The 26651-nt window shown below is 66.4% G+C and overlaps 5 protein-coding genes across 9 annotated transcripts; 2 read left to right on the top strand and 3 right to left on the bottom strand.

Moving 5' to 3' along the window:
- Positions 1–1769: 1769 nt before the first annotated feature.
- SULT2B1 (sulfotransferase family 2B member 1) lies at positions 1770–5099 on the bottom strand. Of its 2 annotated transcripts, XM_055727061.1 has the most exons (7): positions 4817–5099; positions 4306–4479; positions 3017–3269; positions 2740–2866; positions 2571–2665; positions 2315–2495; positions 1770–2226 (listed from the first exon to the last, which is right to left on the bottom strand). In XM_055727061.1, the coding sequence occupies exons 1-7, from the start codon at positions 4870–4872 to the stop codon at positions 2111–2113; spliced, it is 1002 nt and encodes a 333-aa protein (XP_055583036.1). In that variant the 5' UTR covers positions 4873–5099; the 3' UTR covers positions 1770–2110. The 2 variants fall into 2 exon arrangements, with proteins under 2 accessions (XP_055583036.1, XP_055583037.1); XM_055727062.1 differs by lacking the exon at positions 4817–5099 and having other exon boundaries at positions 3017–3225; positions 4306–4482.
- Positions 5100–5223: 124 nt separating this feature from the next.
- Positions 5224–9717, top strand: DPEP1 (dipeptidase 1). The gene is made up of 11 exons (XM_055727059.1): positions 5224–5297; positions 5659–5890; positions 7175–7307; positions 7430–7562; positions 7654–7804; positions 7917–7986; positions 8173–8349; positions 8429–8513; positions 8597–8672; positions 8824–8959; positions 9208–9717. Exons 2-11 carry the CDS (start codon positions 5772–5774, stop codon positions 9376–9378), a joined length of 1251 nt encoding a protein of 416 aa, XP_055583034.1. The 5' UTR covers positions 5224–5297; positions 5659–5771; the 3' UTR covers positions 9379–9717.
- Positions 9718–10419: 702 nt separating this feature from the next.
- On the bottom strand, positions 10420–16014 carry CHMP1A (charged multivesicular body protein 1A). Its single transcript, XM_055727063.1, has 7 exons — positions 15923–16014; positions 15769–15788; positions 15175–15252; positions 14658–14804; positions 13972–14100; positions 13231–13418; positions 10420–12492 (listed from the first exon to the last, which is right to left on the bottom strand). Exons 1-7 carry the CDS (start codon positions 15927–15929, stop codon positions 12471–12473), a joined length of 591 nt encoding a protein of 196 aa, XP_055583038.1. The 5' UTR covers positions 15930–16014; the 3' UTR covers positions 10420–12470.
- Positions 16015–16033: 19 nt separating this feature from the next.
- CDK10 (cyclin dependent kinase 10) lies at positions 16034–19769 on the top strand. Its single transcript, XM_055727060.1, has 13 exons — positions 16034–16192; positions 16605–16677; positions 16905–16976; positions 17077–17179; positions 17336–17417; positions 17844–17911; positions 18104–18156; positions 18280–18349; positions 18482–18541; positions 18675–18798; positions 18873–19012; positions 19184–19236; positions 19309–19769. The coding sequence occupies exons 1-13, from the start codon at positions 16082–16084 to the stop codon at positions 19410–19412; spliced, it is 1113 nt and encodes a 370-aa protein (XP_055583035.1). The 5' UTR covers positions 16034–16081; the 3' UTR covers positions 19413–19769.
- A 240-nt stretch (positions 19770–20009) lies between these two features.
- On the bottom strand, positions 20010–26583 carry LOC102054083 (VPS9 domain-containing protein 1). Of its 4 annotated transcripts, none has more exons than XM_055727053.1 (17): positions 26376–26583; positions 26022–26094; positions 25811–25903; positions 25546–25708; positions 25266–25377; positions 25038–25100; positions 24686–24738; positions 24499–24586; positions 24130–24215; positions 23568–24052; positions 23236–23365; positions 22964–23157; positions 22802–22883; positions 22597–22704; positions 21812–21928; positions 21214–21691; positions 20010–21130 (listed from the first exon to the last, which is right to left on the bottom strand). In XM_055727053.1, the coding sequence occupies exons 1-17, from the start codon at positions 26490–26492 to the stop codon at positions 20237–20239; spliced, it is 3336 nt and encodes a 1111-aa protein (XP_055583028.1). In that variant the 5' UTR covers positions 26493–26583; the 3' UTR covers positions 20010–20236. The 4 variants fall into 4 exon arrangements, with proteins under 4 accessions (XP_055583028.1, XP_055583026.1, XP_055583027.1 ...); XM_055727051.1 differs by having other exon boundaries at positions 25811–25933; XM_055727052.1 differs by having other exon boundaries at positions 22597–22701; positions 25811–25933; positions 26376–26582.
- Between the last annotated feature and the right edge of the window lie 68 nt (positions 26584–26651).

Raw genomic sequence — 26651 nt, forward strand, 5'->3', positions numbered from 1 at the left:
CAGGAGCGGGAGTAGAGGCAGTGCCGGCGTCCTGCTCCTGCCCGGCACATGGCCTTGGCCACGTGCTGCGTGCCACGTACCATGTGCCACATGCCATGTGCCACATGCCGTGGGTCGCGTGCCATGCACCGTGTGCCACGTGCTGCGCTGTGTGCTGTGTGCCGTGTGCCATGCACCATGTGCTGCGTGCCATGCAATGTATGCCGTGTGCCATGCAGCGTGCCACATGTTGCATGTGCCATGTCATGCACTGCGTGCCATGTTCCATGTGCCATGTGCTGTGTGGCACATGCTGCGTGCCACATACCAGGTACTGCATGCTGCGTGCCACTCGCTGTGTGCTTCATGGTATGTGCTCCATGTTGCGCCATGTGCCACCCCGTGTGCCATGTACCCTGTGCTGTGTGCCGTGTGCCACGTGCCATATGCAGTGTGCCACGTGCCACGTGCTGTATGCCATGTGCCATGTTCTGGGTCATGGGCTGTGGGCTGCATGCCATGGGCCATGTGCCATGCTGCGCCATATGGTGTGCACCACGCACGGGCACTGTGCCACGCTGCCGCCATGTGCGGCACACCGAGTGCTGTGCGCCGTGTGCTGCGCTGAAAGCCGGGTGTTTCCTGTGTGCCAGCTGCTTCCTGCCATGTGCTGCGTGGCAGTGCCACATGCCACGTGTCCTTCACCCTGTGCCATGCGCTGTTTGTTGCCATCTTAGTGCCAGCAGATGCTCCCAGGGAAGTTACATCCACTGGTGTGGGGTGTGGCCACCACAGGGACTGAAACTGGGGCCTGGTGCAGCTTTCACAGGGCAGGGGCCACCCAAGAGCTTGCCACATGGGTGCCACCAAGCTGGGCTCCGGGGCCAGGGATGCTGCTGGCACCCAGGATGACAGCACCAAGGGTGACAGCACAGGGGTGCCAGCCTGTGCCCGTACAGGCAGGCACTCAGCCATCCACTGGTACAGCCATGCTGAAGTGCCATGACCCAGTGGCACTGCCCGCTGCCGGCACTCCTGCACGCCGGCAGAGCACGCTGCCTGCACTTCCCGGATCAGCCCGTGTATTTATAGCTCCTGATTCATCTCCTATACAGCAGGATAATAGATGTCACCATAGAAACCCAGTGCCTGACGAGGCTGTGGCGGCAGCTGGCCCTTGGCGCGGGCAGGGGTCTGCCCCGGCACCCCCATGTGTGGGGCTGGCTGTATGTGGGGTGAACCCACGGGGCTGGGGGTGCCCAGCATCACCCAGCGCCACCCAGCCAGGCTGCACCCACCGGCGGTGCGGCTGGCAGGGGAGTGGCGGCACGGCAGGCAGGGATGGCAGGCATCGGTGCCACCGGGTGCCCAGGGAGGGTCTTGCCACCCGTGGCACTGGGGGGGTGCGCTGGGGCCAGGCGAGGGGCAGATTGTGCCTGGGGGGTTACAGAGGATGCATTGGGGCAGGAGGGCCCCAGAGATTGGGGGGGGACACGGGACACGTGTGGCCCAGGGGGCCTGGGTGCTGCCGAAGGAGCCAGCTCCGTGCCGTGGGCTCGGCCGGCAAATGCTGGCGCCGTGCAGCCGTGTCATTGACCCCACGGCGGGAGCTGGCAAGTGGCCATGGCCCGCGGCACTGTTCACCCGGCCATTGTCCCCGCCGCAGAGAGGGTCCCTGGGGATGGGGCCCTACCCAGAGCGGCCCCTGATAACGCCAGGCACTTCCCACCACCGGCACTGCTGGTGCCACTCACTTCCCACCCCGCACCCGTGGGAACACGCTGCCTGGCTGGAAACAGCAATAAATATTTATTTCCGCAGGGCAGGCTGGGCGGAAGGGGGGTCACGGCCAGGCACTCCTGCTCCGGTGTAAGGAAGGCCACAGGGATGGCCACGATGGATGGCCGGAAAAGTCCCCCATCCCCAGGGAGGTGTCATGCACCCAGTGTCCCCCCACCCCTGCTCCATGCCAGACCCCCTGCTGTGCCGCAGTCCTGGCCCCTGGGGCGATGCATGGGGGTCTATAAGTTATGGGGGTGCTGGGGTCTACCCATGCAGGGCACCTGGGTGGGTGGGGGACCCATCGTGTTGTGCAGCGACAGGGCTGAGCGATGCCGGCCCCCCCAGCCCCTCAGGCCATGGGCCAGCACATGGGCAGCTCCAAGTCCCCCATCTCCTCCTGGTAGAGGCGGTTGAAGAGGGCGTTTTGCTGGGGGGAAAAGTGGTCGCGCCAGTCGCCCACCACTCCTGTGGGACAGAGGGGATGGGGCAGCAGGGGGGCTGCAGCTGGGGCCAGTGCCCCCCGTGTCCCCTGCCACGTCCTCCCCCACCTCACCTTTCCTCATGAAGGATCCCTGGCTGTGGTCCATGATCTCGGTGGGGATGAGGGTGTAGTTGGCCATGACGTTGTCCCGCATAGTGGCAAAGCTGCAGTGCTGCTCCAGGGCTCCCAGCGTCTCCAGCCCCAGTGGGCAGCCCAGGAAGGTGCTGAGCCGCTGTGCTGTGCCGCGCAGGTCCTGTGGTGCAAGGACCGGTCAGCCCTGGGCAGCCAGCAGGGACGGGGACGGGGACACGGGCACGCCAGGGCTCACCTGGTGCAGCTCCTCGTAGGTGACGTAGAAGATGTCTAGGAGCTGCCGCTGGCCCAGCCATCCCTTGACATGGTCGAACCAGGAGCCATAGTGCACTGCAGGGAGGCAGGGAGTGGGGGGGGGCCTCGTGGCCGAGCCCTGGGGTGCCGGGGACCCCCCCAGCCCTTACCTGTGCCCTCAAGGAACCGTGTGAGGAAGGTATCAAAGGAGCCGGGGTCAGGCAGGAACTTGGCCAGGCGGTGGAAGTGGTAGAAGGAGACAACGACATCCTTGGGGTTCCTGGCTACGTAGATCACCTGCCAGGGGACGGTGTCAGCCCCATGGCCAGGGGGGATTCCCCACCACCCTGCTCAGAAAGCCCCGGCAATCACCCTGGCTGTGGGAAGCCCTGTGGGCATGGGATGCCCCTGCGGGGACCCCCCGGGACCGTCCCAGACCCACCTCACCTTGGCCTTGCTGTGCTGCAGGGCAGGGGCCAGGACGCGGGCGGGCAGGTGGGTGGTGATGAGCCGGCGGGTGGCCGTGTCCCGCAGCGCCTGCCTGAAGTAGATCTGCTCCAGCCAGGGCGCCCGCTCCCAGTTGGGAATGGTCTTGGCCGGCAGCACGTCCCCGCGGCTGAACAGCAGCGTCAGGATCTCCTGCATCCAGGTGGTGCCTGGGGAGGTGGGGGTCAGGGCAGCGCCAGCCCTGCGCAGGGCACTGTGTGGCACGGCATGGCACAGCGTGGCACGGCACGGCTCACCACAGCACACCACGGCATGGCATGGTATAGTATGGCATGGCATGGCTCACCACGGTGCGCCATGGCATGGTGTGGCATGACATAGCCTAGCACAGAATGGCACAGCATGGCAAGGCATGGCATGGCATGGCTCAGCACAGAATGGCACAGCAGGGCAGAGCACGGCATGGCATGGCACAGCACTGCATGGCATGGCTCAGCACAGAATGGCACAGCAGGGCAGAGCATGGCATGGCATGGCATGGCACAGCACTGCATGGCACAGCAGGGCAGAGCATGGCATGGCATGGCATGGCATGGCATGGCATGGCACAGCACTGCATGGCATGGCTCAGCACAGAATGGCACAGCATGGCAAGGCATGGCATGGCATGGCACAGCACTGCATGGCACAGCACTGCATGGCACAGCAGGGCAGAGCATGGCATGGCATGGCATGGCATGGCATGGCATGGCACAGCACTGCATGGCATGGCTCAGCACAGAATGGCACAGCAGGGCAGAGCATGGCATGGCATTGTATGGCACAGCATGGCATTGAATGGCTCGCCATGGCATAATGTGGCAGTGCCAGCTGAGCTGGCAGTGCCATGTGGGACCCCCAGCGCCCCCACCGGTCACACCAGCCTGGGGCTGGGGCCAACCTGGGGCTGGGGTGGCTGCCCCCCACCCGCAGGGCAGGGGCTTTGGCAGGGTGGGTGCTGACGGCCGGGGCTCCCTGCGCTGTGCTCAGGGGGAGCAGTGGCTGCAGGGCAGCGGGAGCCGGGGGTGTCCTGCCTGGCGGGGGGGGCTAGCCCCGAGCCCTGCCACCTCCCGGCCACGCAGGCAGCTCCCAGTCCTGGTGTCAAGCTTGTACCCCCCCCCCGCCCCCCCCCCATTCCAACCTGGGGGTCCCTAGCCTCATTGACTCCCCCACCTGGGTCCCCTCCCAGTCACCCACCCCTGCCAGACCCCCTCCTCGCCCCTGGCTGCCCCTGCCCTGCCAGCCCTCACCCGATTTGGGGTAGGTGGCGATGACCACGTCGGTGGGGCGGAAGGGGAAGGTGGCGGCGAAGCTGAGGGACTCCTGGGTGTGGAGGTGGCCGGGCAGGGAGATGCCGGCGAAGGTCTCTGTCACCTCCATCCGCTCCATGGCCCAGCCGCTGCGGGGACGCACTGGCAACTGGCCTTATATATCAGGAAAAGAGGAAGCCGTCCCAGCGGGCAGGATGCTGGGCCCCCCCGGCACATTCCTGCCGGGGGGCCAGGGATCCGGCCATGCTGGGGCCATCGCCGGGAGAGCGCTGCCTGCGGGGCCGGGGGGCTGCGGGGCAGCCCGGTGCAAGGGACCCCCAGGGTGGGATGGGGGGTCTCACGCAGCCAGACCTGCCCCCGCAGCCAGGAGAGCCGGGGGGCCGGGACACCCCACTCACCGGGAGGTGGGAAGGGTGTCGGGGACCCCAGCAGCCTGCGTTGACCGGGGGGTGCAGGCCCCAGCACGTGCCAGAGGAAGGGATTCACGTACCTGAGGAAGGAATTGCCATCCCGGCGCGCCCTGGGACAAGCAGCAGGGCGGGACATCTCCACGTGGCTCCGTGTGGGCAGCCCCACCGTCCCATGTGCCACACGTGACACTGCAGCCCCGCGGGAGCCAGCCGGGGTGCCCCCACCGCAGGCGCTGGGCTGAGCACCCGAGGTGCCTCAGTTTCCCCCGCAGCGCTGCAGCAGGGCGGTGGAGCGGGGGGAACCGGCACATGTGGGGCACCATCGGCAGCCCCACGCCAGGGCTGGGCCATCCTGGCTGCTGCCCCCCAGCCCCTCCATGGTGGGACGGCCTGAGCCACGGGGTGTGCCGGCACTTGGCTGCTCCCCAGCACCCGCCGCCATGTCAGGGGGTGGCTCTGGGGTGGCCGGAGCCCGTCCCAGCCCCGCCGCCGGCACACAAGCCGGAACACACGTTTCACAGCCATCGCAGGCAGCAGCTGTCCCAGCATCCCGGGGACAGGGTGAGCGGGGAACAGGGGTGCCAGGGCCTGCCCACCGGCCATGGGGGTGCTGGCAGTGCCAGCACCCACCCGGTGTGCCGGTGGGTGCCAGCCCTGGGATGGGGATGGCGGCGGGTGCCGGCGCTGGGGAGGCCTAGGCGGGGATGGATCCGGCACTTTCCCAACAAAAAAAATCTGGGCTGCATTAGAGGGGCTGGGAGCGTCACCGCAGCTATGCAGCACGGCACGGCATGGCCCTGCTGCCCGGGGCCGGCTGGGGGAGGCTGTGCCGTGCCGTCCTGGTGCCCGGGCGCTGCCAGGGCCACGGCACAGGGTGCACGGGGTGGGGTTACGGCTGCGTCTCCTGGTTATTTATTTACAGCGGGCGAGGACAGACGGTGAGCTGGGGCAGCTGCCCCGGTGCGTGCACTCAGCAGCCTCGTGGCGGTGGCAGGTCACCCCAGATCGTCCGCCAGCAGCGCCGGGCAGCCAACAATGCCGGTCGGTAGCGTGTTGGCGCTGGCGCTGGCGCTGCGCCTGCTCCTGCCCTGCGCCGGGCAGCATCACCGGGAAGAGGCTGAACGCATCATGATGACCACGCCGGTCATCGACGGGTGAGCAAAGGTTGCCTGGCTCCATGGCGTGCATGGCCGCCCTGCGGGTCTCCCCGAAAAAAACCCAGCCAGAAAACCCCAGCGGGGAGGGCCCTGTGGGGAGATCCCGGTGCCGGGTACCGCGGGGCCACAGCGAGGGGATCCCCGGGCGGTGCACCGGGCCAGCAGCAGGCAGGATGCCGGGAAGCGGGCACGAGGCTGCACCGGGGAAGTTCCTGCTCGGGGTGAGCGGGTCCAGCTGGGCCATGTCCTAGGGAATGTCCCCAGTCTCATGCTGGAGCCCTCAGGAGGCTGGGGTCCCACGGCAGCTTGGCGTGGCCTGGCCCCTGGGAGGGGGCACGGGGCAGGGGGAGCCATGGCATGTGGGGACCGTGATGCAGGAGGGGAGAAATGGGAACTGGCCCGTGCGGCTGGTGCCCAGCACTTCCCCAGTGACACTGCTGGGTGTGGGACGCCGCATGGCAGTGACATCCCTGCATCCCTGTGGTGGCGACAGCCCCGCGGCGGTACCGGTGACATCCCTGTTGGAGGGACACCAGGCTGGCTCCGCCGGGAGCAGGGACTGAGCGGGGGCGGTATGTGGAGGGTGCATGGAGGATCCCCGGCCAGCCCCCAGCTCCTGCCAGCCAGCAAAGGGGGTCCCACGGGGGGCTGTCCCTGGGAGTGACCTGTCCCTAGCTCCTGGCTGGGCAGCAGGCACAGATGGGTGGGCAGATGGACCAGTGGGTGGGTGGGTGGGTGGATGGATGGAGGGATGGATGGATGGAGGGATGGATGGAGGGATGGAGGGAGGGATGGATGGATGGATGGATGTGTAGAGGAGTGAAGGCGGAGGGTTGATCAGCATTGATAACATGCAGCTGTGGCCTTGCCTCGAGGGCAGTGGGTTGATTGACATGGATGATGTGCAGGTGTAGCTTGTTCTAGCTAAGTGGTTAAATGGCACTGAGGGGTGGGGGATGGGTGGTCAGATGGAGGGGGAGTGGTGTGGTTTGGTCTCTGGAGGCAGGATAATCAGCATGGACAGGAGAATCTGACTGATGGTAAAAAGCCTTGTTACGGCCTGATAGCTTGTGCTGCAACATGGATGGGTGGGAGGATGGATGGGTGGGAGGATGGATGGATGGATGGATGGATGGAAGGACAGGTAGATGGAAGGAACAACAGCCAGCTGAGTGGGGAATGGGTGGGCAGCCAGGCAGGGAGATGGGCAGCCAGGAGGCTGGCTGGACAGATGGGCAGGTGGACAGACGGCCCCTCACTCCCGCTCTCTCCCCTGCCCAGGCACAATGACCTGCCCTGGCAGCTTCTCGAGAGGTTCAACAACCAGCTGGGGCTGCCAGAGGCCAACCTCATGCTGCTGAACGACACCCACACCAACATCCCCAAACTGCGCCGCGGGCACGTAGGCGGGCAGGTGGGATGGCGAGGCTGGTGGGGGCACCGGGATGGGCAGGGGGCACCAGGGAGGGCACTGGGGTGGGTGGCAGTGGGCACTGGTCTGGGGTCCCCGTGCTCACCGGCTGCCGTCGCGGGCAGTTCTGGTCGGTGTACGTGCCCTGTGACACGCAGAACAAGGACGCAGTGAAGCGCACGCTGGAGCAGATCGACGTGGTGCACCGCATGTGCCAGCTTTACCCTGAGACCTTCGCCTGCGTTGTTGACAGCACTGGTGAGCGGGCACAGGGCCGGGATGTGGGTGCCTCAGGGGATGTAGGTACCCCCATGCCCCCCACCCGCTGATGCTCCCTGACCTCCTGCAGGCATCCAGCAGGCTTTCCAGAGCAAGAAGGTGGCCAGCCTCATCGGGGTGGAGGGCGGCCACTCCATCGACAGCAGCCTGGGTGTCCTGCGCACCTTCTACCACCTGGGCGTCCGCTACATGACCCTCACCCACAGCTGCAACACCCCTTGGTAGTCCTTGGTGGGGGATGGGGTGACAGGGCCAGTGTGGGGGGGACAGGTCATGCAGCTGGGCAGGGGCATGTGGCTGGGGGTCCCCCCTGATGCTCTCCCTGCTCCCTAGGGCCGACAACTGGCTGGTGGACACCGGGGACGAGCCAGCCGTGCACCATGGCCTCTCACCCTTTGGGAAGGTGAGTGGGGACAGTGTCAGCAGTGATGTCCAGGAGCAGCAGCTGGGGGGGGGGGGGCTGTGGTACTGGCACCCCCAGCCTCTTGCCGGGTTGTTAAGCCCGGCAGCGGGTGTGCCGGGTGCACAGTGCCCCCCATGCAGGGCTGCCACAACCCTTCATGCACCCTCAGCCACCCCGTCCCCACAGATGGTGCTGGAGGAGATGAACCGCCTGGGCATGATCGTGGACCTGGCCCATGTCTCAGTGGAGACAATGAAGGTTGTGCTGAGCCTCTCCAAAGCCCCTGTCATCTTCAGCCATTCGTCCGCCTACACGCTCTGCCCGCACCGCCGCAACGTGCCTGATGATGTGCTGGCAATGGTGGTGAGTGCTGGGGCACGGCTGTGGATGGGGAGGGTGCCGGTGGCGGGGGCCACAGGGTTCAGGGCCACCTCTCCCCCAGGGTGCCACAGGCAGCCTGGTGATGGTCAACTTCTACAATGAGTACGTGACCTGCGCGGACAAGGCCACGCTGGCTGATGTTGCAGGTGAGGTGGGTCCCCGGGTGGGTGGGGGGTGGCAGTGTCTCCCCCTGCCAGCACCGCTCACCCCGGCCCCTCCATACCCACAGACCACATGGACCATGTGAAGAAGGTGGCTGGTGTCCAGTGCGTTGGCTTCGGCGGGGACTACGATGGGGTCACAAGGTGAAGTGGGTGATGGGCACGGGACAGGGCAGTGAGTCCCTGGCCATGGGGACTCTGCGATGCTGGGGGTTCCCTTGTGCCCTGTGTGGGTAACTGGGTGGTGTGGGAGATGGGGGCCACCTGCCCCCGGCACAGCTGTGGGGTGGCACAGGGTCCCCACTGGCCTGGAGGATGTCTCCACATACCCCGCACTGGTGGCTGAGCTGCTGGCAAGGAACTGGACGGAGGAAGAGGTGAAGGCGGCCCTGTCCCTGAACCTGCTCCGCGTCTTCAAGAAGGTGGAGGAGGTGAGCAGAGCATGGGGAGCACAGAGGGCACGGGAACACATGGAATGGCGGAGACAAGTGGGACATCAAGACATATGGCACTTGGACGTATGGGGACACGAGGTGGCATGTGGACACATTGGGTAGGGGATGAACGGGGGCATGGGGACGTTCGGGGCTTGGGATGGCACAGCGATATGCAAGGTGACAGGGGCTGCGTGGGGCACCGGGACAGCCCCTTGTTGCAACCCACCCTGTCCCCCTCGCAGGTGAAGACGAGCCTGCAAGGCATGGCTGCCCGTGAGACTCCCATCGCCTTTGAGGAGCTGGAGGGGACGTGCAGGACCAGCTATGGGTACAGCAACGGTGCTGGCACAGCCCAACTCCTGCCGGCAGCCCTGGTGCTGGCGCTGGCCCTGCTGCGCTCCCTGCTCCCCTAGCACCCGGCCCCCTGCCCTGCTGCCCCTTCCCACCTGCACCACGAGCGACATAAAGCTGTGCTTCGAGCACTGCTGGCAGCACACATCCGTGCTGGGGCCCTGCGGGGACCACCGGCCCCGTTGCCCTGCTCCCAGCGGGAGGCTATGAGCCACCCTGGCACATCACCGGCCACGCCGGCACCCTGCCAGCTGCCCCAGTGGGTGCCCACCCCGGGACAGCGGGAAGCAGTAACCGCACCAGGGGAGCGACACATCACCGCAACACGCGGCCAAGGTGGCTGTAGGGCTGCCTCCACAGGATGCTTACACTAATAATTAGCTAATTAATTGCCTACTCAATTATCTTCTTAGTAATTTCCTCTCACATTTGGGAACAGCCGGTCTTCAGAGCAGAGGCGGCTTTGGGCACCAGGAAAACAGGCAGAAGAAGGAAAGCCGTCTTCCTGTGGCATTCACAAACTGGCTGAGGCACAGAGCCTGTCTGCCAGCCCCGCACCGGGAAGGGACGGGCACCGGGAAGGGACGGGCACCGGGAAGGGACGGGCACCGGGAAGGGGCGCACCCGGTCCCTGCTGGGATGGCAACCACAGCCATCAGTCCCGGTGGCAAAGCCGCTATCGGCAGGTGCCGGGGGCAGGACCGGGATGGGGAGCACTGGGGCTCGTGCTGTGGGGCATGAGTGGGGATCTCCCCACGAGGGCTGGAGAAGGGCGCAGGGAGCTGGGCAGACCGAAAGCTGTGCAGGGGAAAAGGAGCTCGACTGGAGCCAGCAGCTCCGGTGAGCCGGTGGTGCCTGCACTGGGGCCGCAGTGGCTCCTGTGCACCCTGGTTCCTCCCAGCTTGGCCACATGAAGGAAACTGGTCCCTGCAGGGGAGGTGTGGGGGGCACTTCCCCTCCGGCACCCCTGGAGGCAGTGATCCCAGAGGTGGGCAGCCATGGGTGCTCGGCCAGGGACAGGGCACAGCCCTCACGCTATGCCACAGGCAGAGGGGACCACAGCCCCCTCTCTTTGCACCTGAAGCCCTAGCCACAGCACAATGGATATTCAGGGATCATTTATTGAAAAGAGCAAAAGGTAATCAACAGGGGCGCGGCAAATGAGACAAGCTTAAAAAAAACCAAACCACAGAGAAACATCACATTGAAATGGGGAGTGGGTCCAGGGCCGGGGCTCCCCGGGCTGCAGGGCACGTCCCAGCCCCCAGCCCCACAGGTCACGGGTGCCACCTGTGCAGGGGAGCAGGAGCCAGCAGCAGCCCCACTCCACCGTGTGGGCACAAGTCTCCAGGAGGGCTCCTGCTTTCTGCCCAGCCCAGCGGGAGGTGGCACAAGGCCCAACACTTCACCATGCTCAAGTGACTTTGTAAGCCAAAGCCACCTCCACGGACAAGCACCCTGCACCCCTGCCAGCACATGTCGGGGAAGAAGGCTCTGTCAGTCGTGAGACACTGCCAAGGCCACTGAACTCAGAAGAAATAATCAACAGTGAAAAGTGTTTGTGTTGCAAGTGCTGGGGAGATGGCCCCTGGCCTGCAGCGAGTCGGCGGCACCAGGAGCCGGAGGGAGCTGCCTCCCCCTCTCCCCCACGCTTCCCTTCCCTCCTCTCAGCACAGCCCAAAGCAGCAGCTGTGCATGCCTTAAAATTCCCCTTAAAAGCAATGAACCAGAGCTGCCCTGCTGCAGCGGGACCAGCTGCCCACCCTGGCTGGCACGGCTTGGCATGGCCCCGGCAGCCACCCGGCCCTCATTTACAGTCCGTGGCAAGGAGGTCAAAGGGCCTCCTCGGCAGAGCCAAAGGAAACATTTCCTTCCCAGCGAGCTTCCCATCAGTCTGGCACCATGGCGGTGACTAGAAGTCACAGAGCAACAAGGGGACAGAAAACTTCGGCTCCATGGGGAAGGGTCCAAGGGACAAGCAGCCAGGATTCCCCACAAGCAGTGAGAGAGGGGACAGGGGAAGCAGCCCCCTCTCACCCCAGATGCAGCAAGGTGGGGACATGGAGGAGACAGAGGCAACGAGCCACAGCCAGCACAGGCAGACACACTCTCGGGATGGTTTCACACTCTCAGGATGGTTTAGCATCTACCATCACACCCAGCCACCCGAGGGACATTTGGGAACAAGGCTGTGGCCACCACAGCTGTGAGCCTGGGAGCTCCCAGCTGCTGGACACGGGGCAGGGACTGGCCCACACGGGAGGTCGGGGCCTGGATAACCGTTTCCAGACTGCAGCGGCTGGCGATGAGGAACGCATGGATTTACACACACAGCACACAGGCTCGCGCAGGGCAGGACAAGCGTTTCAAAGGTCACTTTGTGGTACAAAGCTCCAGGGAGGTTTGGCCTGGCAGGACAAGAAGCTAGCGATTGGCGAGGTGAAGTCCGCAAGCAGGGCGCCCAGCTGCGGCTCGGGAAGATCACTGCGAGGGAAGAGATACCACAGCGCAACCTCCCCTCCCTGCAAGGCACTAACCTTCCCAGAACCACCACAGCCAGGAAGACAACCCTTCCCAAAGCACCGCAAGAGGAAGGCAGCCCCACAGGGATCTCCCTGCTTCTTGTAAAGAGCTCCGTGCTGTGGGCCCCGCGGAGAACGCAGCCCACAGCTCAGAGACCCGGTCTAAAACAGATAACAGGCGTGCAACGGAGTCAGGCGAGCTGCGCCCCAGAAGACAGTGCAACCCGCCTCCAGGATTCCTTCAGTGTTCAACCAGGAGTGGGACACTGCATCGTGGGACACTGTCAGAAACCAGCAGCAACCCTCAAATGAAAGACACCCTGAAATCAGAACCAGCAAAGCGTTCCTCAAGCCCAGAGAGAGGCTGTGGCTGCTCAGAACTCAGAACCCCCCTGCCAGGATCGCTGCCTGCTCTGGGAAAAATAGTCATCGTCACACCCAAAAAGAAGAGTCTAAACGCAGGCAGGCAGGGCTGGGGATGTGCTCCTGGAGGAGGGGGTGGCCGGCTCTGCCTGGCCAGTATGTCAGAGCAAAGATGTAGCAGAGGCTGTGGGGAAGGATTCCTGGGCCCCTCCACCCCACACGCCGTACCACCAGTGCGAGGCAGCAGTCCACAGGGGTGACAGGAGACCTTAATTCCGCAAGGCAGCCAACCTGGAAGGGAGAGCACGAGAGGAAACCGACATGAGAGCAGCAGGAAACAGCCGCGGCTCAGAAGGACCCTCCAGCTGGTGTGTGCAGAGAACACCCCTGCCCAGAAACCTCCCGCTTGTGGTTGAGGTGCAAGAAATCCTGCCCTGGAGCACGCGGCCACAGCTGCCTGGGGTTAACACGAAGCGTCGGTCATCAATGCAGGCAAGGCACCGCGGAGAAGGGGCTCCTGACTTTTCTTCTGGGTGCCGTGCCACTGCAGCCCACCTGGCCCCTTCCCAGGAGCTGGGGACAGCTTGGGTGGGGGCTGCGTGGGGAGCAGCAGAGAGGAAACGGGGAGAGGAAGCTCATCAGCTCCTGGGGCAGTTCCAGGGAGACAGCCTGTTCCCGGCTGTTTGAAGGTCAGCGCCAAGCGTTCCCAGAGCAGCTGCGTGAGGGCCAGCACCGAGCAGGGGGAGACTGCTCTGCACCTTGTCGATAAGAGCTCGCTGCCAAGTGCCAAAAGCCACCCCCTCCCCCACGCCCAAAGCAGTTCTACAGCCCCAAACAACCATCTCGCCTGCCTGTGCAGGGTACTACAGGGACTGATGGGCTCCAGCTGGCCTGAGCACAAGAGACGGGGCTCAGCACCCACTCAGCCGGCCGCGATGGGCTCGCTCATTCCCTTCATGTTGGTAAGGGATCCCTGGGAAGGATTCAAGCTGCCTCAACACAAGGCGAAGGGCCCAGGACAGAACAAACCTCCGCGACAGCTGGTCTTCCTGGCTGCGGACCGAGCTCTCCCCGACTGCCGAAGCCCCCTCGGGGAGCTGGTTGAGCTGGTCCATGATCTCCAGGCCGTTCTCCTCCGCGATCTGGACAATGAGGCTGTCCACCTGCTCCTGCGGCGTGGTCAGCGTGGTAGCAGAGCTCATGGAGTCCTCCATGACCTGCACAGAGACAAGAGACAGCCTGTCACCCTGCCCCACCGGCCAAAGCCGCTCAGCCCAGCCCGGCTTCTTCCCCCAAAGAACTGGCTGCAGATCCCACGGTGCCACTGGCACTCCCAGCCAGAACAGCCTCAAGCCTGACAGCAGGGCTACAGCGGAGGGGTGCGAGGTCTGGGTCTGCCACAGGCCCCCTCTGAGCAGCAGCTAGCTATGGCACAGCCCCCCTCCCTCTCCTCCCCATCTGCTGCCATCCACGCAGGCCTCTTTGCACAGTGAGCTCCTTCCCCACCAAGCAGCGGAGATGCGTCTTCCCCAGCGTGTCTCTCAGCCCCCACAGAGAACAGAACGGCGGTAACAGCTCAAGGGGGTTCCCCACTACCAGAGGCTGGAGCCCCCCAGGGGAACAGAGCACTGCTGCGGAAGCCTGAAATGCAGCTGGGACCCAGCCCTCTCCCCAGAGCCAGCGTGTTATGGTTCACATTGAGAAGCCCACGCCCCCCAAAGCCAGCAGCTCCCAGCCCTCCCGGACCCCTCAGAGACCACCGGCACTTACCGATGTATGAACATCCAAATTCTGAACCTGCTGCTCGAATTTGTCCATCACTGCAGACACCTTCTGCAGGTCCATCGAGCTCAAAGCCTTATCCAAGGCCTTGGTCACCTGGGCCATGTTTTTTGTCACCTGCAAGAGAAGATTGCTTCACAGATGCTCTCCAAAAGCAAGACAGATAACGGCTGAGATTAAAAACCAAGGTCAGCGAGAGAGAAGCCACCATTTCTGATGCCAGCAACAGTGTCATGAGGCAGGACAGAGCCTGCTCCCTGGACACTGCAGCCAGCTCTCTGCAGGTTCAGCCTGGCTGCAGGTTTCTTGAGCCACACGCAGTCACTGAAGACCCCGGGCAGCGCTCCTGGTGGGACGGGCCCCAGCCCACCACCCTCATACACGCCACAAAGCAAGAGGCTCCAGGCACGAGCCTCTCCCTCTGTGCAGCCACAGGTTAAGGATCTAGCGTGAGCACCTGATGAAGCAGCCCCGCTGTGAGGCTGTCTGGGTGGGCTCTGCAGAGGCTGAACCTGACTGAGAGGGTCTGAGCTAACTGCAAGGCCTGTCAGGATCCTCTGCGGGGACAGGGAAGTCCAAGATGGGTTGAGGCAGCAAGAGGAGAAGAGCCAATGTTCACTCTCTGCAGGGCACAGACCCCTCTCAAAGCCCCTCACATCCCCAGAGGCTCTTACCCCCTTCATCGTCACGGCCGTCTGGACCTTGGAGGCCACTGCATCCACCCGGGAAGACATGCGGAGCCAGTTAAGCCCCTCATTCTTCTTGCGGATGGCATTCTCCGCATAGACACGAGCACACTCCACGTTCTTCTGCTGAAGGGCCTAGAAGGGCAAAGGACAACCACTCACACAAAGAATCCACCCCAGATTTATAAACAAGCACCCTCTGTTTCTGCCTCACAGGCTTCCAGCAGGAAACAGCTCTCCTATGACCCTCAAATCACTGAGCACGCCCTTAAACAGGAATTAAACCCTTCTCAGTAACACAGGAACATCCCATATCCAGCCAGCGGATTTGAGAGCTGAGCATAGGACTCTTGGAACCTGGGACTCTGGGAACACTTGGAGGCTGAGCTGCGTGCAGTAAGGCCTGGGGAGGGGAACCTGCCACTTTCCCCAGTCCCTTGGCGGAACATGGCAGGAGGAAAGATCTCCAGCCACTCCCCACAGCACAGGGCAAGGTCCCACCCACCTTTTTGACTTTGGCTTGCTCAGCCTTGGAGTCCTTCTCAGCTTTTTTGGCGAGCTTCTCCAGCTGCTTCGCTGTGAACTGCAGAGAAACCAGCAGGTTAGTGCCAGGATACAACGGCACAGAACCAGGGAGCTTGATAAGTGGAGCCCCCCCAGCTGCCTCCCACAGCCACCCCAACCCCCTGGCCGCGGGGGGGAACCGAAGAGATGGACCCCCCCCAAGGACCGGAGGCTCCCAGAGCACACGGTAAACAGGCAATCCATTTTCCCCATCTTCCAAGAAGCGAAACACCGGGAACAGCCTGGGAACAGCGGGCCCAACGAACAAACCCGGCCATCAGGCTCCCTCTTCCCGCAGCCGCCGGCACCGGCGGGGCTCCCCCGGCACCCCGCGCCCCCGGGAAGGCGGGTCCCCGCGGGCTGGGGCCTCCGTCTGTTCTGGGCCGCAGCAGGAGAAACCCCGGCGAGGCGTGAGTCAGCGGGCGGAACGGTCCCCAGGCACCTCCCGGGGAGGGGCGGACGCCATCCTCGGCCCTCCGGGACCGGCCGCGGCGATACGTGACGGAGAGGAGGCGGAGGGTCCCGCCGCGCTCACCTTCAGCTGGAAGAGCGTGTCTGGAACGGAAGGAGAGCGCAGCCTCAGGCACCGGCGGCCCCGCGGCGGCCCCGGCTTGCCCCCGCCCTCGGTGCCGCCCACCCGGACAAGCCCCAGCCCCGCCGCGACGGGACCCCTCACCACCCGCCCTCACCGTCCATCCTGCCCCGGCGTCGCTTCCGGGTTCCACCGCCGCCGCTTCCGGGCTGCGCGCGCCAATTCTCGCGAGAGAGCCGCCTGGCGGGAGGTTACGGGGGGCGGGGCCAGCGCGGGACGGGGTCACGGCGGGGTCACGGCGCCGGCGCAGGGCGGCATGGCGGAGGGCGGCCCTGCCGAGGGCGGCCCTGCCGAGGGGGAACTGGAGCCGCTGCGGCTGCGGCGGCTGCGGGGCGAGGGCTTCTTCGAGGTGCCAGCGGCCGACCGGGTGAGGGGCCGGGGCCGAGGCCGGGCGGGCCTTCGCGTCTTCCGGAGGTGTCCGGGCCGGGGGGAGGGTCCCCTTGGCCTGGGGACCGCCGGGTGGGCCCGGGGCCTGCTGAGGGCAGCGAGGGCCAGGTCGCCCCTGCCGGGGACGCGGGGAGCAGCTGTGCGGGGCAGGGGGCCGGGGGAGCCGCCCCTGCCCCAGCCGCTGCCCGGGCTGCGGCGCCCGCCGCGCTTCTGTCACGCTGGTGTGGCCCGTAGGCAGCGGAGCGGTCCGGCGGCCTGTCCGGTGGGAGGGGGGCCGTGGGTTAGGGTGCCAGCCTGCCCCCGAGGTCGCGTGTCCCTGGGAAGGCTGGTGAGAGACCCTGAGGGCTGCCCTAGAGACAGCCCTCACCTGGGATGTGGTTCTTTGCTTCCAGCTGGGAAGATGCCGGAGTGTGAAGGAGTTCGAGAAACTGAATCGGATCGGAGAGGGCACCTATGGCATCGTGTGTAAGTGTGGCATTGCCGCTCGCTCCAGGCCTGGGGCAGAGGTGGTTGCTGGGTAGGCTGCGGCCCGCCTGCCTGCATGCTGGTGGTGAGAGCATGTGGGGCTGGGGGTTGCTACTGGGGGAACCAATGCTGGGGGGTGGCTCATCAGCACAGGGGTCCCGCTGACTCATGATAAAACGAGTGTTTGTTTGCTGGTGCTGACTGCGTGGCCGGTGCTGCTCTTCCAGACCGTGCCCGGGACACCCTGACAGATGAGACCGTGGCTCTGAAGAAGGTGCGGATGGACAATGAGAAAGACGGTAATGGAGGAGCAGGGAGCTGTGGTGGGGGTGGCTCCTATGGCGTCCTGGGAGCGTCCTCAGCCCCTGCCTGAGGCACTCGTGCAGTTGCTTTCTGCAGGAATGCCTATCAGCAGCCTGCGGGAGATAACCCTGCTCCTGCAGCTTCGGCACCCCAACATTGTAGAGCTGAAGGAGGTGGTTGTTGGGAACCATCTGGAGAGGTGAGAGTCCCTGCTCTGTCCTCCCATTGTCTCCTGCCCTCTCTGCCTTTCAGACCCACCTCGGTCCCCTGAGCCACCTCTTGCAGTACAGACCTGCACTGGGGCACCAGAGAGGTGTCTAGGGCGAGGCTCCTGACTGCATCTTGTCTATAACAGCATTTTCCTGGTGATGGGCTACTGTGAGCAGGACCTAGCTAGCCTTCTGGAGAACATGCAGACACCTTTTTCAGAGGCTCAGGTAAAGGTTGTGCTGGGCTTTAGGTACATCACCCCTGAAAGGGTACTGCTACTCTAGCCAGAACGTACTGGCCACTGGTGTGGAATCCCTGGACCTTGTGGCTTCAGCAGGGCTGGGCAGTGCCAGGTGAGCTGGGATTCCTGGGCTGCGTGGGGAGCCTGGGCTTAGCTGGCTCTTACAGGATGCTCCAGGGACTTCTCAGGCTGGGTTTTGGGCTGGAGCAAACTGGCAGGGAAACAGAGTTGGGAGAAAACATGCTCCCAGGCAGCCTGCGAGCTACTCCGGGAGGACACGGGGACTGATGCACTGCAGAGCAGTGACAGGTGTGGCAGACTGCAGGGCACCCAAGTGAGTTTAACCTCCAAGGGTTTGCCTGGCTGGTGCTGCTCTCACAGAGAGGTTGGTGCTTCTGTTCTCTGTCTCCAGGTGAAGTGCATCATCCTGCAAGTCCTCAAGGGCCTGCAGTACCTTCACGAGAACTACATCATCCACAGGTGGGAGCAGCGGGGTGAGCACAGCGGGAAAGGGGACAGAGGGGGAAGGGGCTGGTGGGAGGGAGCCTGCTGAGCCCTCGGACCACAGCACCCTTCACCTGCAGCCCCTGTGTCCTAGGAGCCAGCAGCACAGTGTGGAGTAGCTCTGGGTGGGGGTTCGGCGCTGACCAGCAGCTCTCTGTTCCCCGGCAGGGATCTGAAGGTGTCCAACCTGCTCATGACTGACAAAGGCTGTGTAAAGATAGGTGAGCCACCGGCAGCTGCCAGTCTGGCTCTCGCCACGGATGTGCTTGCAGCTCTCCCTCTGCTCCGTGATGCAGTCAGAATGAGGAGCTTGCTTCCCTTCTGATCTCAAGTCTCTGTTGCAGCTGATTTTGGACTGGCACGCACCTACGGGATGCCGCCGAAGCCCATGACCCCCAAAGTCGTCACGCTGTGGTGAGTGGCCAGTGCTAGGGGCCAAGCTGTGCTGGCTTGGTGTGATGCGCTTGAGTCCTTGCAGTGCAGCGGGCGCTTTGCTTGTGCCAGCTCCACCGTGGTCCCCTTGAGACAGTGCTGTCTCCTACGCAGGTACCGAGCACCCGAGCTGCTGCTGGGGATGACAACCCAGACCACCAGCATTGACATGTGGTAAGGGCGGGGCAGCAGGTGCTGAGGCTGGCTGGGCAGGGGCCTGTGGGGCTGCAGACCCACACTGGGGGGGGGTGTCAGTGGAGGGGCTTCTCCTGCCCCCACTGACACTTAGGTGTCCTCTGCTCTGCAGGGCTGTGGGCTGCATCCTCGCCGAGCTGCTGGCCCACAAGCCGCTGCTGCCGGGCACCTCCGAGATCCACCAGATCGACCTTATTGTGCAGCTCCTCGGGACACCCAACGAAAACATCTGGCCGGTGAGAGCAGTCCCCTGCTTCCCGCACCCCCTGCCCGTTCCCCCTGCCTCTGCCTCATGCCCTGATCCCCTCAGGGTTTCTCCAAACTGCCCCTGGTGAGTCAGTACACGCTGCGGAAGCAGCCCTACAACAACCTCAAGCACAAGTTCCCCTGGCTGTCAGAGGCCGGGCTGCGGCTGCTCAACTTCCTCTTCATGTATGATCCCAAGAAGCGGTAAGAGCTGGTGGCAGCTCTGCATGGGCAGGACCTGGGGCAGGCAGGGGAGGAAACCTGCCCACAGACGGAGCTGTCGGCACCACCGCCCCTGTGACAAGGCCGTCCCCAGAGCTGGGGGCAGGTCAGTGCCTTCGGAGGGGTGCCTGCCATGTCCCCTTGTACCCCCAGGGCAACAGCGAAGGACTGCCTGGAGAGCTCCTACTTCAAGGAGAAGCCCCTGCGTAAGTAAACGCCCCATGGGGCAGGGCTGGGATGCTCTGGGCCCCACTGACGCCCCGGCCTCTGCCCCGCAGCCTGTGAGCCGGAGCTCATGCCCACCTTCCCCCACCACCGCAACAAGCGGGCAGCCACCTCCAGCGCTGGGACGGAGAGCCAGGTGAAGCGCAGCAAGCCCTGAGCTCTGTCCCGCGGGAGGAAGCATGGTGCACGCCAACTGGGATGGCTTTTCTTGGTGGAACAGCACCAACGCCACAGGCTCCATCCCTTCCCGGCACGGCTCCAGAATTGAATTTCCTTCCCTGCACCGGCGTGGGGACGGCTGGCTGTTGGAGGGGAGCGCTGCAACCCACCCCCACCCCATGTGGTCTCCTGCCCCAGAGCTGGGCAGGCTCCAGCTGTGGCTGGGCGAGCACAGCGCTGGTGGCAGGGGACAGGCAACGGGGCCCGGGGCTCAGCAGGGAGAGGCCGGGGCTCGGCCGGTGCTGGCTGCGTGGGGCCACCCCAGCTTTGCCATCAATAAAAGCACCTGCCAGCAGTGGGGAGTGAATTGCCTCATTCCTCAGCTCCTGCTGGGCCGGGTGGCCCTGCTCCGGGGACAAGGACACCCCTGAGCTCTGCCTCCCTGAAACGGCCTTAAGCAGAGCCCTGCCCCACTCCTGGGAGGTGACAGCTGCTGCCCAACGTCCTGTTGGATGGCACCGTGGGTTATGTCCCTTCCCCATGGACTTTGCATCCCCCGACCCCCCCTCAGCAGGGCAGAATGACACCACCACACTGCGAGGCAGCCATGCTTTACTGAGATGTACTGAGCCGTTTACAGCAGGAGCGCCGGGGCTGGAGCAGGGGCCAGACAGGCTCCTACCGCCCCAGGGCCAAAGCAGAGCGTGGCACAGGCACCGCTGCCCCCCGGCACAGCAAGTCTGGTGTCTCTTGGGCCGAGCGGTGGTTGTCCCCATCCCCTCCCAAGTGGGGAGGGATGGGAACAGCCAGCACCCCAGGGTGCTAGGACCAGGGCCTGGAGCCTTCTGCCAGCAGCATGTCCACCTCTGTCCGCTGCAGCCAGAGCCGCTGCTGCCTCTTGCTGCGCAGCTCCTGCCCGTGGTGGCGGGTGCGGCAAGCCTGCCCAGCCGCGCAGGCACCAGTGTGCAGCTGCTGGCAGGTCGTGCAGCAGTAGGAGGGCAGCGCGCCCTGGCGCAGGCAGGAGTGCAGCTGGTAGCAGGGCAGCTCAGGGGCTTCCTGGGGGGCGGCAGGCGGCAAATCCTGGGGCTCCCCTGGTGTCTGGGGTTCTTGGCTCCCCATGGCTAGGGCAGAGAGCGGGCTGCCAGCCCTGCTGAGCTCCTGGTCCAGGTAGAGGTGAGAGGAGGTGTCCGGGTCCGGGTTGCTTGCGGAGGACACTGGCTCCTGCCCAAGCTCACCATCTCCGCAGCGGTCCCAGCCCCTCCCAGGTACGTCCCCAGCGCCTCGTGGGTTGCCAAGGTCCCTCCACAGCACTGGGGGGGCTGCATCCTCTCCCTCCGAGTCCTCGGAGCTGGCCGGCATCTCCCGGTAGAGATCCACACCGTCACCGCAGTTGGCAGCCGCCTGGGACTGGGTCCCCAGCTGCTGCAGCATCTCCACGCAGGCCTCCAGGTCCCCCGCCAGCCGCCGTGCTTCCAGCAGCTCCTCGGCGCGCAGCCGGCGCGGCTGCAGCCGCAGCACCACCTCCGCCAGGATCTCGCACTCCAACCGGCAGGCGAAGAAGCCGCAGGCGGCCGCGAGCAGCTCGGGCGCGGGGGGCAGCCGGGAGAGGACCAGGCGGTGGCCGTCGCGTCGGTAGCCCAGCCGGGCAAAGCTCCGCACCAAGTCGGCTTCAGGGAGCGCCGGGCGCAGCAGGTGCACGTAGGCGCCGGAGAAGGTCTGCAAGGAGAACAGGGGCACAGCTGGGGCCGGCACCCCGGGGCGCCCCCCGCCGCGGGCACCGGCCGGCAGCGCCTGCTCACCTGGACGGCGCCGAACTCCCTGCGCCAGGGGAAGAGGTAGAGGTTGGCGGCCGCCAGCTCCAGCAGGGCGAAGGCGCGGGCCAGCCCCCGCAGCGCCGGCCCCGGGTCCCCGCGGCCCCGCAGCGCGCCGGCCAGCACGGCGGGGGCGTCCTCCTGCAGGGCCGCCAGCAGCGCCGGCTCCCGCCGCAGCCGCTGGCCGAGCGACGCGTCGGAGCAGGCCCCGGCCTGGCCCTGCCGCAGCGCCCGCTCAAGGCAGCGCCGGTACTGCTGCCGGTACTGCTGCCGGTACAGCTGCCCGCACTCCTGCCGCAGCGCCGAGCCCGCGCACATCCTGCGGGTGCAGCGGCGTGAGCCCCCCGCTCCCCTCCGTCCCGTCCCGGCGCCCCTTCCGCTTCCCGCGCCGCGCCACCCGCCGCCGCCGTCACATCGAAGGGGCGTGGCCTCCCGGGCGGGGTTGACCCCGCGTCGACATCGCCCCCTGGAGGACGGGAGTGGGGGCACCTCCAGCGGCACCCCCCTGTGGCACCCCCTGCGGCAACCCCCGGCGACACGTCCGCCGGCCACGGGGACCCCCCTGCCGCGGGAACGGGCGCAGTACCTGGCCGTGGGTGGCGGGGAGAGGGTCCCCCGCTGCCGCCTCACTGCAGGGACTCCACGTAGGACAGGGCGCTCTGCAGGGACGTCAGGCAGTACCCCCTCCTCCCCGATCAGGTACCTGCACCACACACCGCCAACACCGTCGCAGGGACACCGACACGGCCACCACAGTGCCACGGCTGGGATGCTGCCATGGCCAGGATACTGCCACAGCCACTGCATTGCCACGGCTGGGATGCTGCCACCACCATGGCTGCGATGCTACCATGGCTAGGACACCACTACAGCCACTACGCCAGCACCACTGAGATACTGCCACTGTCACAGACTGGGACGCTGCCACAGCCACTGCACCACCATGGTTGGGACACCGCCACCATCACAGCAGGGACACTGCCATGGCACCACACCATCATAGGCAGGACACAGGACACTGCCATGGCCACCACAGCATCATGGCTGGGACACCATCATGGCCACCGTACTGTCATGGCCAGGACACTGCTACCACCACGGCTGGGACACTGCTATGGCCATGCTACCTCCAAGGTTGGGACACCACCACCACCATGGCCAGGACACCACCACAGTCACCCCACCGCTGCGGCCAGGACACTGCCATGGTTGGGACACCGCCACAGCCACCCGCCACAGCCACCCACCGCAGCCCTGCGCCCACAGCAGCCACACTCCACACTCTGATCCAGCTCCCATCCCCACGCCTCCAGCTCCGGGGACAGTGCCCCCCCCGGGGTGCCCATGTGGCCCAGCACCCCCGGCGCCTACCCCTCGTGGATGAACTCCTCCAGGGCGGCGCACTCGGGCAGCAGCTGCGGCAGCCCTGTCTGCAGCACCACGTAGGACAGGATGGGCAGCAGGTCATCCGCCCCACTGCTGGCAACAGGAACCATCAGCCACGGTGGCCACGGGAACCCCCAGCCCCACACCGGCACCCCAGCACCCCGCTCCCCACTGTGCCCCCCATACTCACATGGCGGCAGAGGTGGGGGTCCGGCTGTCCCGGGCACCGCAGTACTCCTCGGCACACTCACAGATGCCGCGCAGGGCTCGCACTGTGGCACAGAGCAGGTGCTGAGCATCACCCTGCCACCCCCCTGACCCCCCTGTCAGCCCAGAGCCCCCGACTACGCACCGATGCACTCCAGCTTTCTGCGAGGACAGGTTTCTAGCGGGATGAGCCGCAGGTCCTCGATGGCGGAGCCGTACGCAGGGCAGCCAGGGGCTGGCGGGAAGAGCCGGGATGACAGCCCCATGTCGGCGGGGCTGGCGTGCCGGTGCTGCTCCATGCTCCGGGCCAGGGCTGCTTCGCGGGGCCGGTGCACAATCCTGCGGGCAGAGAGGCGAGGGGCTGCTGGGGCAGGGGCCGGGGGGGCCTGGCTCGGCCCAGCTCAGGGCCCGTGGTACCTGTAGAGGGCCAGCAGTGGGGCCCAGAGCGGCGGGAAGAAGGCCTCCTCCAGGCAGGCCAGGCACTGGTCCTTGCTGGCGGCAGTGCTGAGCCCCTCGAAGGCCAGCAGCGTCAGGGACAGCAGCCTGTCTGGGAAGGGACAAGTTACGCAGCGTGTTTGACGGGTGCACGTGAGACTCCCCCCATCCTCCCCACCCTGCACCCCGAGCTCACCCCAGCTAAAGCAATGGCGGGCAGGGGGCCCCTCCTCCCCACCCCACAGAGCCCATGGCTGGGGAGACCCCCTTCCTGGCCCCCGCGGGTCCCCCCGACCCCGGCAGCTGTTGCTCACCAATGGCGTTGTGGATGTCCCGCACGATGCCCTTCAGCTGCTCCGGCAGTGCCATCTCCTTCGTGGGGCCGGCTGGGGGCTCCCCGGGGGCCCAACCCTCGGGCGATGCCAGGAACCGCTCCAGGTCCTCGAAGGAGCTCTCCCGGGGGGTCTGGGGGGCTGCCGCCGGCCCCGGCCAGCCACCCTCTGCCTTGGGGGTGCCGGGGCTGCCATCGGTGAGGGGCATGCTGGACAGGCTGTGCCGTAGCCCGGCTGTGCCGTGCTCGGGCACTGAGAACATGCAGTGGAGACTGCGGGAGGCCCGGAGCCGGTGGCCCCCTGGCTCGGTGAGCAGCGAGCCCCCCGCATCCAGCGAGAGGAAGGAGAGGCTGGTGGGGGAGGCGGGCGCGGTGTCGGCGGTGCCCTGGCTGATGGCCGAGTACAGGCGGGCGTACACCGCACACTGCAGCTGCCGCAGGAGCTGGGCGATGGGGTGCTCGGGGAAGCTGGAAGCAGAGGGAGGGGGTGGGCAGGGGGCACAAGCAAGCAGCCGTGGCAGAGCCCCTTCCCACCCCGGCACTACCTGAGGAGGCAGGAGAAGAGCCCCGACACCAGGGAGAGGTCCGCCGGGCTCCGCTTCAGCCTGGCCTTCCACTGCCTCGGCCAGTCCTGGTGAGCATCCACAGCTGGTCAGTGGGGACGGCGTGGCACCCTGCCCCACGGCACAGCCACCTGCCCCCACAGTGCCAGGGAACAGAATAACACCCTGTCCCATGGCACAGCATCCAGCCCCCACTCCGCCTGGGAATGGCACAGCACCCTGCCCCAGCAGCACCCAGGGGTGCCAAGGCCTCTTGCTCCACGGCACCCAAGGACAGCACGTATCCTGCACCCACAGCATGGTCCTCTATCCCCACGGCACCCACAGCAGCAGCCTCCAGCGCGTACTCACATGGTCCTGCTCGTACTCGAGGATGGCAGCGTAGAGAGCTCTCTGCTCCTGCTCCTCAGGCGTGAGGGCCACGCTGCTGGAGAACCTCCTGGTGATGCAACGGTCCTGGGTGAGGGCACCTGCCAGCGCGACCCCGGGGTCCTGGCTGTGACATCCCCCGGGTCCTGGCTGTGACATCCCCGCTCACCTGTTGGCAGCCTCCTGCAGCCGCAGCCGCCGCTCCTCCATTTTCCGCTGCAGCTGGGCCACGGCAGAGTTAAGGCTCTGGGGACCCCGCACCGCAGCGGCACCCAGCTGGCACCACTCGCCCACCACCCTGGCACAACCCGCTGCCCCAGCACAGCCATGGCAGCCTGGGGGCCGGGATCAGCCCTTCTCCCACCTCCATCCCCCTGATCAGCCGGTTGCAGGACAGGACCGGGACCCCAAAAGCCTGCGTGGGATGGCTGCGGCGCAGGGACAGGGCACCGGCGCCTGGGCAGCACGTGGGGCTGTGCCGGAGCCCGGCGCTTTGAGCTCTCTGCTGCCGGGAAGGATACAGTCTCCTCCCGAGCCTTGGCGATCACCAAGTTCTCCATCATCTGCCGCTGCAGGGACAGTGTCTGCGAAGCAGGCAGCATGTTGGGGTCACCTGCCCAAAACCTGCGGCCGCCAGTGTGGCAGGCATGGAGCAGAGGGTCCCCCAGGCACCGCGGGGACCACCTCCCCTCCCAGCCAGCAGCAGTCCTCTCGCCCCAGCCTCCCACCCAGCGGGGCTCCCCACTTGCCAGGGAGGTCTTCTGCAGGGCCTGGCTGGGGTTCAGCCGCGCCACCCGTGCCTCGTAGGCGGCCTTCAGCTTCTGGTTCTGCAGAGATGCCTCCTCCAGTGGCGTCAGCTCCCTGCCGGGGACCAGCCCTCAGCACCCACCATGACACGCGCTGGGGCCTCTTCGCCGCCGTGCCCCCCAGCAGAGCGGGAGCCTGGGGATGACCCACCCCAGCCCCACGGCCTCTCTGGGCAGGCGTGGGGCAGATGCCAGCCCCCCGTGTCCCCCCAAGCCCCCGTACTTCCGTGTGCTCTGCGCCTCAGCAATCTGCAGCTTCTGGAAGATCTCCGGCGGCAGGAAAGGAGAGAGCTTCCCCCCCTCGTCCGAGAAGACCCTGCGGTGCCGGGGGAGGGGCGCGGGGCCCCCACCCCGCTCCTGCACAGCCGGTTTTGCCTGGGCTTTCCCTGGGGAGGGAATGAGAGAGGAGTCAGCTGTGCCCCCCCACCAACCTGGCCCCGGGGGGGGGGCCGGCTCCCCACAGCGGGACCCCAGGACCCCTCGCTCACCCAGCGCTGCTGCGATGGACTTGACTCTCTCCAGGCACTGCTCGGCCAGCTTCAGCATCTTGGGGGTGTCGGGGGTGACCACCTCACTCCCGTCTGGGGGGACATGCCGGGTGTCAGGGCCACCTGCAGGGCACCCGCTGACCACGGCTGTGCCAGCCCCGCAGGGCCAGGAGGCGCAGGGGGGCTGCGGGGGGCTGCGGTCCTGCCCTACCTGTCCCCGCCGCCTCTTCCTGCAGGGCCTGAGCGATGAAGGCGATGCTCTTCAGGTACTCCACGTAGGCCTCCTGCCAGAGGGGAGGGGTGAGCCGCGGCCCTCCCGGGCAGCCCCAGCCCCGCTGGCAGGAGGGGGGCAGCCGGGGGGGCGGGGCCCGCAACCCCGGTAGCACCGGTGAGACCCCTGCAGCCCGCCGGGCCCTGCGGGGGGGCAGGATCGGGCCCTTGCCTGGGGGTGTCGGGCTCGGGGGAGGCGGCCCGGGGACCGCCAGACCCCGCAGCCTGCCCGGGACCTCGGGGCACCCCCCGGCCCTCCCGGTGCCCCCAGGGTCCCGGCCCGCTCCGCGCTCACCCACGGCCGCCCGGCGCTGTCCATCTCCAGGGCGCCGCTGGCCGCCCTCATGGCGCTCTGCAGGGCCCGGCCCGCCCAGGGAGGCCCCGCGGGGCCCTCGCCGCCCGCAGCGGCCATGGCGGCGGCCGCCGCCCGGAACGGCGCGATCGGGCCCGCGGCACCGGCGGAGCGCGGCGGGGCCGGACCGGCGGCGGGGTCCTCCCGGCCGGCGGGGGGCGCTGCGCCGGGCGGGGCGGGGCGGGCCGGGCCCGCGGCGGCGGCGGCGATGAAGCGCGA

This window comes from Falco cherrug, chromosome 14, assembly GCF_023634085.1.
Source record: "Falco cherrug isolate bFalChe1 chromosome 14, bFalChe1.pri, whole genome shotgun sequence".
NCBI classification, from domain to species: domain Eukaryota; kingdom Metazoa; phylum Chordata; class Aves; order Falconiformes; family Falconidae; genus Falco; species Falco cherrug.

What these genes read in the sequence shown, in the direction of transcription:
- SULT2B1 (XM_055727061.1), bottom strand. Translation starts at nt 4,872, where the DNA reads ATGTCCCGCCCTGCTGCTTGTCCCAGGGCGCGCCGGGATGGCAATTCC. An exon ending in ACGGTTCCTTGAGGGCACAG is followed by an intron (nt 2,666 to 2,739) that starts GTAAGGGCTGGG and finishes GCCTCCCTGCAG; the next exon opens with TGCACTATGGCTCCTGGTTC. An exon ending in CCTACGAGGAGCTGCACCAG is followed by an intron (nt 2,496 to 2,570) that starts GTGAGCCCTGGC and finishes CTTGCACCACAG; the next exon opens with GACCTGCGCGGCACAGCACA.
- DPEP1 (XM_055727059.1), top strand. Translation starts at nt 5,772, where the DNA reads ATGCCGGTCGGTAGCGTGTTGGCGCTGGCGCTGGCGCTGCGCCTGCTC. An exon ending in GCGGGCACGTAGGCGGGCAG is followed by an intron (nt 7,308 to 7,429) that starts GTGGGATGGCGA and finishes CGTCGCGGGCAG; the next exon opens with TTCTGGTCGGTGTACGTGCC. An exon ending in TCTTCAAGAAGGTGGAGGAG is followed by an intron (nt 8,960 to 9,207) that starts GTGAGCAGAGCA and finishes TCCCCCTCGCAG; the next exon opens with GTGAAGACGAGCCTGCAAGG.
- CHMP1A (XM_055727063.1), bottom strand. An exon ending in CGGCCGTGACGATGAAGGGG is followed by an intron (nt 14,101 to 14,657) that starts GTAAGAGCCTCT and finishes CTTCTCTTGCAG; the next exon opens with GTGACAAAAAACATGGCCCA. An exon ending in ATTTGGATGTTCATACATCG is followed by an intron (nt 13,419 to 13,971) that starts GTAAGTGCCGGT and finishes GTCTCTGTGCAG; the next exon opens with GTCATGGAGGACTCCATGAG.
- CDK10 (XM_055727060.1), top strand. Translation starts at nt 16,082, where the DNA reads ATGGCGGAGGGCGGCCCTGCCGAGGGCGGCCCTGCCGAGGGGGAACTG. An exon ending in CACCTTTTTCAGAGGCTCAG is followed by an intron (nt 17,418 to 17,843) that starts GTAAAGGTTGTG and finishes CTCTGTCTCCAG; the next exon opens with GTGAAGTGCATCATCCTGCA. An exon ending in CCCAAAGTCGTCACGCTGTG is followed by an intron (nt 18,350 to 18,481) that starts GTGAGTGGCCAG and finishes TCTCCTACGCAG; the next exon opens with GTACCGAGCACCCGAGCTGC.
- LOC102054083 (XM_055727051.1), bottom strand. Translation starts at nt 26,492, where the DNA reads ATGGCCGCTGCGGGCGGCGAGGGCCCCGCGGGGCCTCCCTGGGCGGGC. An exon ending in GGACATCCACAACGCCATTG is followed by an intron (nt 23,366 to 23,567) that starts GTGAGCAACAGC and finishes GTCCCTTCCCAG; the next exon opens with ACAGGCTGCTGTCCCTGACG. An exon ending in CAGAAAGCTGGAGTGCATCG is followed by an intron (nt 22,884 to 22,963) that starts GTGCGTAGTCGG and finishes TCTGTGCCACAG; the next exon opens with TGCGAGCCCTGCGCGGCATC.